We start from the raw sequence: 12,490 nt of genomic DNA on the forward strand, positions 1-12,490 counted from the left end.
AATTTTACATGGTGTAATCTTTGGAATAAGCACCATATAAATAAGCTTCAAAACTACAATGGAAGTTTGGCATGGCCTGTTATTAGGCAGCCCCTAAACAAGACTTACACTTGACGTTCATCTATTTAATGAATTATTTTTTCAGATTATATAGGCTACATGCCAAATTTACTTACTTACTCTCATTTTGGTTGGATGTGAATTTTCCAGCTTTATGTTTCCAGTGGTGATTTCAGTGACTTTGGCAAAAATAAAACTGATGAACACTTAACATTATGAGAGCAAAGTATGGTAGCGGTGCAATAGGAAGTTCGGGTAAATTAAGGTTATGAAGGAGCAACTGACCATTTAAATTAGTATTGACTCTAATGTTAGCTAGCTCTAACTTTACTTCAAACAATGGAATGGCCCAACTCTAATTTGACAGATGAACACTGACACCCACAGGCTTCGCAAACATTGACATAGATTGATAACTTTAAGATGGCATAAGTGGGCTATTTAGCCAACGGTTAGAGACAGCAGCGTCTTTTAACACATACCTTCTTCTAAGAGTGTAGGCAGTAGCCTACAGACGGCTCTGCCCCTTCCTGTACATAATGTCAGTGTTGGCCACTACTTCAACCTGTTCACCAGCTGTAGCCCCAGATAGTTATGTTTACAGTATAAGTGAAAAATATTAATATACAGTACATTTAAAAAAAGTGTTTTTTGAGCAACACATTTATTCATCATACTCACTTATACAAATAAAAAAGCAAAATAGATCATCATTTGTATTATATTAGGATTAATTTCATTTAATTTAGCTGACCCTTTATCTAAAGTGACTTCCAATGAGTGCATACAACCATGATGGTACACACCCAGAACAAAATAATCACAAGTAGGCCTACAATAGCTTCAAATAAGCTATATAAAACACTTTTACTGCACATTGTAACAACATGTAGGACTAGATGGTTCCATGTTTTTTTCAGGTTGGACCTGTGTGCTTGTGTCTGTCTCTGTGCTGCAGCCTTGTGTCTGTGAACACACACTCTGCTGTGTGTTCTCCTGTGGGCTCCTCTTGATATTCAGCTCTCTCTCAGCCTCCTCCACACGTGGAGCTTTGGCCTCCTGGATGTGGAGCTTCCCGTCTGGAGCCAGGTAGCAGGTGATGCCTTCAGGGTCCAGCAGCCCTTCAGGAAGATCAAACTCCTGTCTGAACTCCTGCCGTCTGTAAGAGTAGCAGCCTTTCCCACAGTCCTCCTGCTTCTTCTCCGTCTTCCCAGTGACTCTCAGCTTCCTGCCCACCTGCCTGACACACAGCTCCTCTGGGGAAAAGCCTGTAGTGTCCAGGTTCAGGCCAAAGTGCTCCCCCTCTCTCTCCAGCTGGTAGGAGACTGGTCGCACGGCCACACTGGTCTGGAAAGGCTCCTCTGTCTCCTCCAGGATGTGGTGTTGAAGTTTGTCCATCAGCTCCACACTGCTGTGGAGCTCCTGTAGGTTCCTCTGTAGTAGATCCTGCTGGTAGAGCAGAGGTTTGACCTCTGGCCACACACTGTGTACAGGCCAGGACAAGTCCATGAATGGACTGAGAGCAGACTGGAATCCATGAGAGCACAGCATCTCCACTGTGTGTTTGGTGTTGATTCTTCTTGTTTTGGGATGAAACACTGTTGCAGTGTCTGTTGTCTTCTGTGTTGCTTTGTGTCTCAGCAGTGGGACAGTCACAGCTTTTATATTAGAACTGGCCGAGGTCCAGAGTCTTCTGGAACTTTCCTGTCGTCACCACAGCTTTCCACTGGGTGGAGCTGTTACTCAGGAGTGCCAGTAGCACTGGATTGCTACTGTGATTTCTGGAACTCTCTTGTGTTTTCAGCTCACTTCAGCACTAGATATCACTCAAACATATGTCATCTAATCAGTTTAACCATTTGACCGAATGCAGCAACCATATTCATTTACTTCCAGTTATGTCTTTCTTTATATATACATACAGATAATAGTTTTTTTTGTTGTTGTCCAGTTTCACCAGGTACACACATGTGTTCTTTCTGGTAGTATTAAAAGTGTTTAGAGCAGGTTTGGCAAGTAGGTACCGTACATTTAATTATAATGAAATCAAAATGTTGTTTGCCTTGTCTCCATCTCTCCATGTCCTCGTTAGTGTCCAGTAGATCAGTACTCTTCCTATATTCCTTAGATAGACCTATCTTCTCAAAAGTCAGAGTATATAATCTATTATCTAAGAGTTGGGACATGTGTAAGCTCAAAGTGCAGCACATTTAAGACACATAGGCACACAAGTAGGTACCCCACTCACACACACACACACAACAACAACATTTAGGAAGCAACATAGTTAGCTAGGAATACAAATCACAATCTACCCCTACTTACACTTCAGTCAATCAATAGCAGGCTTGAAACACATAGGCCTAAAACAACATTCCAAACAACTAACTTAAAAACAATAAAAGAAAAACACAGTGTTGCAAGAGTGGACAATACAATTCATAATCTTGACCTGTGTCTTTCATTAAAACGTCTATTAGCAGAGGGGACATAGGACACGCTAAAACTGTTTGTTCTTATTGACCTTTGCAGCAGCCTACTGCTGCCACAGTTGCTGAGTTGGAACCTCCTATACAGTATAAGGGGTGGGTAGGCCGACCAGTAACCTCAAGGTCGCTGGTTCTCTCCCTGACACCAGACAGGTGGGTGTTAGTTGCAAAACTAGTAGCGGCTGTTATTATGTCTACGTTGCCCACCATCTATATACCATTGTGTCCTTGAGCAAGACTCTCAACCCCAAACTGCTCCAGAGGGGCTGTACAGTTTGTTTTACAGGCTGACCTTGCGCTCTGACCCCCTGCGAAGTGTGGTAACTTGAGAGGGGATATGTGGAAAGACATATTTCAATGTAACCATTGACTAATTAAATCCAATTACAATTCCAAAATATTACAGTCCACCTGAAAGTAGTTAAGCTTCTGTAAAAACAAATCTGTTCATGTATTTTTTTTACCTTAGACGTAGTACATCTCAAATTTGAGTTGATCATCAATTTCAATGCCTAGGTATTTATAGCTACTAACCCTCTCAATTGGTTTGTCAATAACAATGCTGTTAGGGATCTCACTTTTATGACGTCTAAAATATATTTCCATTTATTTAGTTTTATTTGCATTAACATCCAGGAAGTTGTCTTTACACCATTTTGGTGAAGTTACTCACCTCTTCCTCAAAGCTGGTTAGCGCTGAGCTATCTGGTTTCAAATACCCCATAATGGCAGTATCAATCGTGCATTTGAAGAAAGTGTGTGTGGATGTGCTAACTCTGCACTCATTAGTATAGAGTGTGTGGAGCAAAGGGGGGGAAAACACTCCCTTGAGGGGCTCTGGTATTAATGGGCCTGGAGGTGGAGGTGACTGAAAAAAAACTAATCTGTTGTGTCCTGTTTGTTAGAAAACTGTTGATCCAGATTATGAGTTTTTGGTTAACCCCTAGCCCTGCCAGTTTATCCACCAGCTACCACATTACTCTGTACCACTGTCTGCCTTAAAGGGGACATATTATGCAAAAACTCGGGTTTAAATGTGTATTTCCGAGGTCTACTAGAAAAGGTTTTAATGGTCTATTGTACAAAAAGCCCATTAGTTTTCTACCAATGCCCATTTCTTCATTGCCTTTTCAGGCCTTTTTTGGCCTCTCCCTAAAAAATTTGGTTTTGACATCTACCCCCCTCCTATCTACATGGGCGTGCATGCACCGCCCTGCTCATTTACTCTATACCTACCTATATGGGCATGGCACACGCCCAGCTGTCAGTTTTGTTTACTTTTGGCCAATGCAGCATGGAGATCGATGTTACCATGTTTACCTTCATTTCTACAGCAAATATCAGCACACTTATCACTTCTAAACCAAAAGCTTTACAACTGAACCTGGTCAGGCAGGAGTCTGAGCTGAAAACTGTGAAAATTGCATCAAGATTTCTGGTTTCCCTGACATTATCCTCAGGTAAATACAGTTTAAATATGTCACAGTCAGTAACAGAATATGAGCTAAGTATTTATGAATAAACTCTCTAAACTTGTAACATACAACATTTTATGTATGTCTCTACAGGTTAAACTGGGGAATGATCTACAACCCAGTGGAGTGAAAAAGCTTTGGTTGTGATGCCATGCTGTAAATGTACAGTAACGTGGCAGGAACGGAATGTATCATGTCAAGATCCACTGGAAAGACATTATCTTTTTTTTTAAAAAATATATAGAAACAATTACAGTCAGAGCTGCAAATTATCTGACACCCTTTCAATATCTAGTAGGTAATGTATCATTTGTATTGTGATCACTCATTTATAATAAAGTTTTACTGTTAAAACATGTATTGTGTTGCTTACTGTCACTGTTTGCTTCGTGTAGTAAAGGATTACTTGAAACTCACATTTTCATAGTCAGGATGTTGGACTAGTTTTCAGACCGATCTACATGCATTGACTTATACGTTTTTTAATTCAACCCTTTATCTCTGAAGATTTTTTCTTTGAAACAGTATCATTACATTTTAAAATGACCAAAACCATACTTAAAAATAAAGCAGTTTATTCATAGCCAGTGAAATGGAAATATAAAGTGTACATAATTCAAACAGAAGCAAAGCCATATTGTATGTAACTGTCCAGTTGTTGCTGGTGGGCCCTGAAGAAGACCACCTGTTCCATCCAGTGAACAGTCCTCTGATGGAACAGATAGTGTGAAGGTCCTTGTGGGTCAACGCTCCGTCAGGTCACTCATCTGTAAAACATGGCACAATCAATGTTACATCATGTAGCCTACATAGCATACATCATACATCTGTAGTTATGGCAAAGCTACAAACTAATAAATATATTTTTTCTTCCATTATTAAATAAGATAGGCTACTAATAGATTCAGTATAACCCTTGCTCAAGAAGCAACGAGTTCTGAGTGATACTGTGTGCTTTTTGAAATATAATGGACAGGAAACAAACAGCAGCAGAGGCAAATTACAGTATTCCTGTCTGTTATAGTGTACATTACACTAGAGATGTAATAGGCCTACTGCTGCATGTACCACGACTGCTTGCATAACTACACACTGTCAACAACAAACAAATACTCTTCAGTTTCCAACACACCGTACAGTTTCACCGTCTGTTTTTCACACGGGCTGTCACGGACAGACTCACAGATCTAACCATAGACATTATAATGTCTATGGATCTAACCGTTAGCATACAAGCTAACGGACGCTAACGCTAACGGACGCTAACGCTAACGGACGCTAACGCTAACTACTTAACCCAGAGACATTCTCTCGTTTCAGTCGGCGTTGGTTATTATAGGAGGGATAAATTAAAGCACATTACACACATTGAACTCATAAACGGACAGATTTGTTTTTAAATAGGACTACTTACATTTCCAGAGGAGAGATGGTGTCTCTCTGTCTTCCAGGCACAATCTCCTCCACACTCCAGTATAACAGCAGATCACACTAGATTGCCAACCTTTGCTGGGCATAGCCAAACAAAAAATGTAAGTAAATCCATTCAGCCCCGGTCTGCTTCGAGGCTGGGGTGTGATGGTAGCTTGAGGATGAGCTAACACTGCAGCTTGCTTCTCCTCTGTTGTTGCATGAGCGAGTGGAGGCTCAGCTGTGTGTGGTTACCAACGGGGCGTCTTGATTTGCCAATCAACTACCGAGTTTCTGGTAAGCTTTCCCGTGGGAGTATTTATGATAATGAAAACCGACCGGTTTCGTCACCAGTCTGTGTTTTTTGGAAGAAACCTTCAAATCCCCCTTTTTTCTAAAAAAGCATCCCTGAAGAAACTGACACATTTGTTTTTTTGAAGCTTGTGTGTGCTGGTAGAGACCCCAATAACCTAAAAGGGTGCCCAAACACCTGCAATGTTTTGTTTTTCATAATATGTCCCCTTTAAGTACTAAAATCATATATTGAGACTAGACGAGAACAGGATTAAATACAATCAAGAGAAGAGAAAACATTTTATATGTTTGTAATTTAACAATTTCTGTTTAAATGTATCATTTACACACATATCTATTAAAATGTCTTCAGTGGGTGAACACAGTGACACTCTCTTATCTGCCATCTGTTCTGTTTGTGCTTTTCCACAACAGCGTTAATTCTCCCTGGAGGACACTCATCTCCTGGGTTCTCATTTATCATATCCTCTTAATCCAGCAAGGCAACTACCTTTTCTTTAATGTAACTTTGAATGGCTACGACCAATGCAAAACACACAACATTTTCCTTTATTTGTGTGCAATAATATTGAACATATATATATTTGTCTGGGTAATGGTCACAAAACAAAAAAATGTTCCCTCCCATAACTTGCACAGCTCTCATAACTCAAAAAGGTTAATTTAGTCTAACTTGATAAATTAACTTGTATGTTCATGTAAACAGACTAGTATTCATTTGTTTTGAACATTTGACATGTTTCGACTACTTCCTGCAGTTTTCTTCAGAAGCGTCAGCTGTTGCTGTGTTGTATCAGCTGATGTTATAGACAACCAGCCGTCCCACCAGAAGAGGCAGGACGGCTGGTCCTCTGCTGTCCGTCCGTTCTATGGAGAACTGCATCCCAGGTGTGAGACAGCATGTATGCCCCCTCGTCCCGGTTTACTGTCCCCTGGGCCCGTTTCCTGATCTCCACTGCCTCCCTGATTGCACACTCGTTGGTATCCCATATGCAATATCCAACAGCATATCACAGACTGAAATTTGCATCATCACCAGTGACCAACACTGAAGATGAGTATTCAAACACTCTCTGTCCAATATATGTTGTATTGCTACACACACAACTGTGGATTTTATGAGTGTACTGTGATATCATGCAGCTACATGGCTGAATAGACAACATATACAAAGGTCTGACTATAAACGCTCTTGGTAAATATATTTAATTAAATTCAATCACTGCACCGGCTTGCAAGGCTTTTTTTTTGCTAATGAACTGCATAATGCGTTGCACTCTTTATTTCACTCCATATCTGACATATCTCTCCAAAAGATAGTAAAGTTAGAGGATGTATATCTTATTTTTATATCTTGTGACAACTAAAATACAATTGAATTTTAATACAATTAGATACCAATTTTTCTGTTTTAGAGACTAACATGTTTTACCCTTGAACAAGCCAAACATTTATTTATTGGAATCCTTGACAACGGCACTCCAGTTATTTGTGGTTATCTCCAATAACAGCCCCATCCTCTCAATTTAAAGACAAAAATCGTTCAATAGATAGTCAGCAGGATATCAACACCAGAGCCAAGTCCATAACAGATAAGAAGAACATTTGAGTGTGCGATACAACAGTGAATTAACTTTTAAAGTTCCCAAAATGATATAACATCATTCTGCAATACATTGCACCCCTCCTGGCTAAATGATAACCACAGCCAAAGTCATGCATTGCTAGTAACTACTGAAGTTACAAAAGACTGTACATCAATTTCTATCAGTAACATTTGTATTTCAAATAATGGACAACGTGGATGTGAGACATTCTGAAATGTAGCCTACTCCAAGATGGAACTGCTGACTTAAAGAAAACACAAGTTTTTGGTTAAACAAGGGAAAACACAGATACATGAAAGGGGACATGTCAAAAAGCAAGCATCTCTGCTAACATTAAGAACAATGAGTAAGGTATCATTATGATATCTTCTTTGTAAGTAAAATACAGCTTTAAGTTGAAAGAGTACAAATAAGTACCTGTTGACTTTTGAAAAAAGTACTATGTAGTGCCCTTTATGTGTAATTATCTCAATATAAGAGTTCCCCTTTGAGGTAGTTCAGTCTCCTCCTCAGTGTTCCGTAGCTCTTGGGAGGAAAGGTACCCTGCATGTGACCTTCACCTCTTGACATGAATTCACAGTGTGTACACTTTGCAAATGAGTGTGCCAGCCGCAAACATTATCTTCTGAATGAACCCTATTTGGAAGGCAAATGAGCCTCAGCAGTGACCTGGCAGATACCGGAGCTGCTTCCACAGTGTCAGCATCTCCTTGGGGCTCCGCCTGTGGACCAGCAGAACAGATTTGTAAGCGCAGGGATTGTCCCTGTCTGACTCCGGGAGGTCGAAAGTTAAAAAACCTGGATGATGACTTGGAGAGAGCCCTAGTCTGTGCAGGCACATGCCCAAAAACACATCATCGATCGGGAAAAGGTGCACCCTTTCAGACACCTCCTTCAAACGTAGAGCGAGTGATCCAGAATACACCACCCCTCCTCCACCGGCGTATGGCGGGTACACGCCTTTGTAGAAGCTTTCCGGTATGTAATATTTGGTGGATGGCTCACGGTTTGGCATGGCATTATTGATTACATCCCCCACAAACAAATCCATGTCGGTTTCATTTGCATAGGCTTTCCACAGGTTGTGCTCCTCCCATTGTTGGTTCAGGTAATCCAGGAGGGCACCCGTTCGGACGAAGACATCGTCGTCTCCTTTGAACACAAAGATGGCCGTGGGGCAGTACTGCTGGAGCCAATGCCAGAACAGCAGGTCCTTCAAGGTCAAGTTGAAGAAAGTGTCCCTGAAATCCCACTGTAGGATATCCCCATATTTCTGGTTCTCCAGCTCCAGGAGGTTCTTGAGGTCTGGGTGAGGACCTGTGCTCGAGTCCTGCCTTCCAAGCAGAAACACTGTGCGCACCAATCCGCCTTTCTTCTTTGATACCCCCCTCACCACACCACTGCGTCCCCACGTTTCGCGGATGGCCTGCCTGTTTTCAAAGTTCCCCACTTGAGACTTGATGGCCATGAGGAGCATGGGAGAATCCAGACCAGAGCTATTGTTTCTCCTGCACATACCAGGCTGGTTGATAAGGAGGGGGTACTCCCTGCAGTGCATTGACCAGATAAATGCAGTCATTTTTTCTGGCAAGCTTTTTAAATCGGGCATATGATCAAATGAACATTGGCGTGACGTGCAGTCCGAAAAGCATTTGATCTTCCTCGTCATCCCGCTCGTGTTTCCTCGCAGTATGGGATTGTGGTCACGGTCCCAGGCATGCTGCAACTGGTTCCACAGTGCGCTGTCCTCCAGACGAAGGTTCCAAAAAGAGCCAATTGGGTGAGAGGCCAATGTAGAGGAGTTGGCAGAGGTCCCCGGGGCGATATAGTGGACGTTTATTTTCGGAGGAGTGTAGGAGATGGTGACAAATATGGACACCATGATGTAAATCAGAAGGTGGCCGGTCATCATGCAAGGCAGCAGGCACATGCACAGCAGTCTCCCGTTGCACTTGCAGCATTTGCCCATTGCCTGTACAGTGCAAATCAGAAACACCAACACATTAGGAGATATGTTTTTTTTACAATCACAAGAGATATAACATTTAAATTACCCTCCTCTCTCAATGAACACAGCAGTGGCATTGTTTGAGCTAAAATAGTTTTTTATAACTAACACTGCAGGCCGCTCCCTGGTGGTACTGTCTCCTTGGTGACGATCCAGAGGGGGTTATTATCTGCTCTTGTCTACACAATCAGAGCATCATCCATTGCCTACACTGTAAACAATTGCTGTAAATTTACAGCATGATTTCAACAGCATTTACCTGTTATTTATAAAAACAGCATTTAACTGTTAAAATAAAAGGCAGTCTGTTAAATTACAGTCCTTTGCTGTTATTTTACGGAACTGTAATGTTTTTCAAAAATACTGAACTTTCCTGTTAATTTACCATCAAACTTGGAAGGGACAACTTGACATGAGCTGCCTGCACATGTGAAGTTTATACCATTTTCTTCATTAATCCTCATCCATCCACATCTTAACTAATAAGTGTTGTTTATTTTATATCCTCTGGTTAAGTTTACTTAAAGTTGAGTTATAGTTACTTGGAAATGGAAATTGCAGTTAACGTAATTAAACCAAGTTAGTCTTACTTAACTGAAGAGTTGTGTTTACTCAGTAGAATTAAGGAAACGGATTGCCTTAGATAAATCAAGTAAGCACAACAAAGTGTAATGTAGAGACGCTCCCTTTCCCACAATGACTTGCACTGGACTAAACGTGTATTATGTTGCTATTTGCACCCTCAGTAAAGGGGATGTTTCATTCCATTACCTCACTATGCATTTTGTTTAAATAAAACATTTCTGTGTGAACTGTTATTTTTGGTTATAACAAACGGTTTGTGGAAATCTTAAACAAGATCCCTAGTTCAACTCAGGAGACAATTTACAATAGAAATGAATCATTCCATTGAACTTAATATATTGTAAAAAGTGTCTTGAAGTAACAAACAGAAGCTGCTCTCTGTGTTTAGTATTTGAACAAATAGGGGACATAGTAAATTTACATATGGAATGAAACAGATCTGCCCAATGAAATATAACATCCCCTTCGCTCACGGTGCAAACAACATAACAAACATTTAGTCCAGGTTCATCCCTTTTTTCATTAACAGTATAATCCTGTCAATTTTAGTGACAGTCAAATAATGTTAATTTAACAGTAAGAAAATGGCAACCCTGCTGCCAGTTGATTACTGTTTTACTGAAAAAACAGGTTCATACAGTTTTCTTCATTAACAGCATAATCCTGTCAATTTGATTGACAGTCATATAATGTTAATTTAACAGTAAGAAAATGGCAAACCTGCTGCCAGTTGATTAATGTTTTTTTACAGGGAAATTTCTTACAGTGTACCTGTCGGTAGGTACCCAGCCCCTGTAGACGCACTGTTGAACATGTAATATAGTGCCTTAACACCCTTTTTCCTTTGCTCTTAAACGTTGGGTAAACACTGCCACATAATTTTACAAGCGGCATCAAAGAGCATTTCATTTTGGCTTCACAAGTTCTGCATTTTTCCCCTTCCTTTTTAATTTTAGTTTTTGACAACAACACTGTGATATATTGTTTTTAATTTCCTAATTCCATATCATACAACATATTTACTGTCTTAGTCAGATATGCCCTACATCTACATGCCTTTTCTCTATAGTATATACAGAATTAATCAGTATACCTATTACATTTCAATGGAGGTTACTGACGTTCTTGTAACTGCTTGCAAATAATTTATGCAATGAATGAAAAACAAAGCATACGTTAACTTACAAGTGTGTGGACGTCTGTAGTTGGTTAAGCCTACTGAGATAAATGTCCACCTTTTCTTGCTGATTTCATCCGGCTTGGTTACAGGCTGATTATAAGGAGACAGACCTGTAGTGCATCAATGATGTCCATAACGATGAAGGGTGAGGAGAAGAATCTGAAACAGACGTGCTCACAGCAAAGAAAAAGTAGCAGCTGAGCAACAGGTCCCAGGTGACTATGCGCACCACTGAGCATGCGCCTCTTTGGCTCCTCAACACTCCAGTGTATGCTAAGGAGAATAATGACAAGCTGCCTGTACCCTAGCACAGACTGATTTGAACTGTGGACGCAGAAAAAGACTGATTTGCATGCACCTGCAGCACCAGCAGATGCACATGTGCATATTTGCATTGAGGTGGTCAAATGACCAATAAAAAGGCTTATCTCGTAGTAATATAATTTCACTATACAAGTGAGTAGTGAGGGAACACTGGTGACCACTATTAATCAGTCAACTTAATAATCCATGCAATGCATTTAGGAAGCCATCACTGTCCTCATAGGCTACATGTGTATGCAGTTTAATGGATGAAACACAGATAATACAGAATACTAAATTGGAAAAACTAAACCAATCTGTAAACTATTTTTGAAGAAATTGACTATTGTAGTGTATTTTGTTATGACACATTCTAAGATTACTGTAGTGTATTATGTTATTATACATTTTATATTAAGGTCTACTGCTACAGAGTAGGACAGCGACAATGCCTCATCAGGCAGGGGGCAAAGTCAGGGATGTCAGCTGCTTGAGGAGGAAACCCTCAAGGCTGACCTGTAGATTATTCAAATTTCACACAAAGGTGACTGTCTTGTGAGTTAATCAAAGACAGTCTGGCTAAGAGTTAACAGTAGTTTATTGATCCTGGTCATCATCATCATCATCATCATCAGCATTGTCTTAAAAGTTGCTGAATCAGACTTCTTGGCCAACGTGACATATCGACTCTAGGTGATGACTAGACTCAGGATGTCCTCTGGGGGCCAGAGGGCAACCCAGATGTCCCCTGACTTATTAGGGTGGAGCTAGTTAGGGTACACCAATTAGGTGTTAGGAGGAGCAGGGCGTACTGTCCTAAAGAACCAATCAGCTCACTTAGAGTGGCGGTTAAAACCGGCCACAATTCTGGAAAAAGTCGGGTCTCTATAGCAAAGGAACTTCTTCATAGATTTGGTTACAAACACTTTAAATTCTTATTGGCTTCGTTTTGACTGCAGGATGAGTTTTGTTGTTTAATAAAGAGAAGTTTCCTGAGACCTCCTCATCTGCATTCAACTGTGTCTTCTTCCATCAACTAACTACCAACGCGGCTTTCT

The 12,490-nt window shown here is 40.6% G+C and overlaps 1 protein-coding gene across 1 annotated transcript; it reads right to left on the reverse strand.

Moving 5' to 3' along the window:
- Positions 1 to 8,014: 8,014 nt before the first annotated feature.
- LOC307264747 (N-acetyllactosaminide beta-1,3-N-acetylglucosaminyltransferase 2) lies at positions 8,015 to 9,325 on the reverse strand (the record flags this gene model as incomplete). Its single annotated transcript, XM_080046237.1, has 1 exon — positions 8,015 to 9,325. The coding sequence occupies one exon, from the start codon at positions 9,323 to 9,325 to the stop codon at positions 8,015 to 8,017; it is 1,311 nt and encodes a 436-aa protein (XP_079902363.1).
- Between the last annotated feature and the right edge of the window lie 3,165 nt (positions 9,326 to 12,490).

Source organism: Ammodytes marinus (genome assembly GCF_949987685.1).
Source record: "Ammodytes marinus genome assembly, chromosome: 18".
Classification (NCBI taxonomy): domain Eukaryota; kingdom Metazoa; phylum Chordata; class Actinopteri; order Uranoscopiformes; family Ammodytidae; genus Ammodytes; species Ammodytes marinus.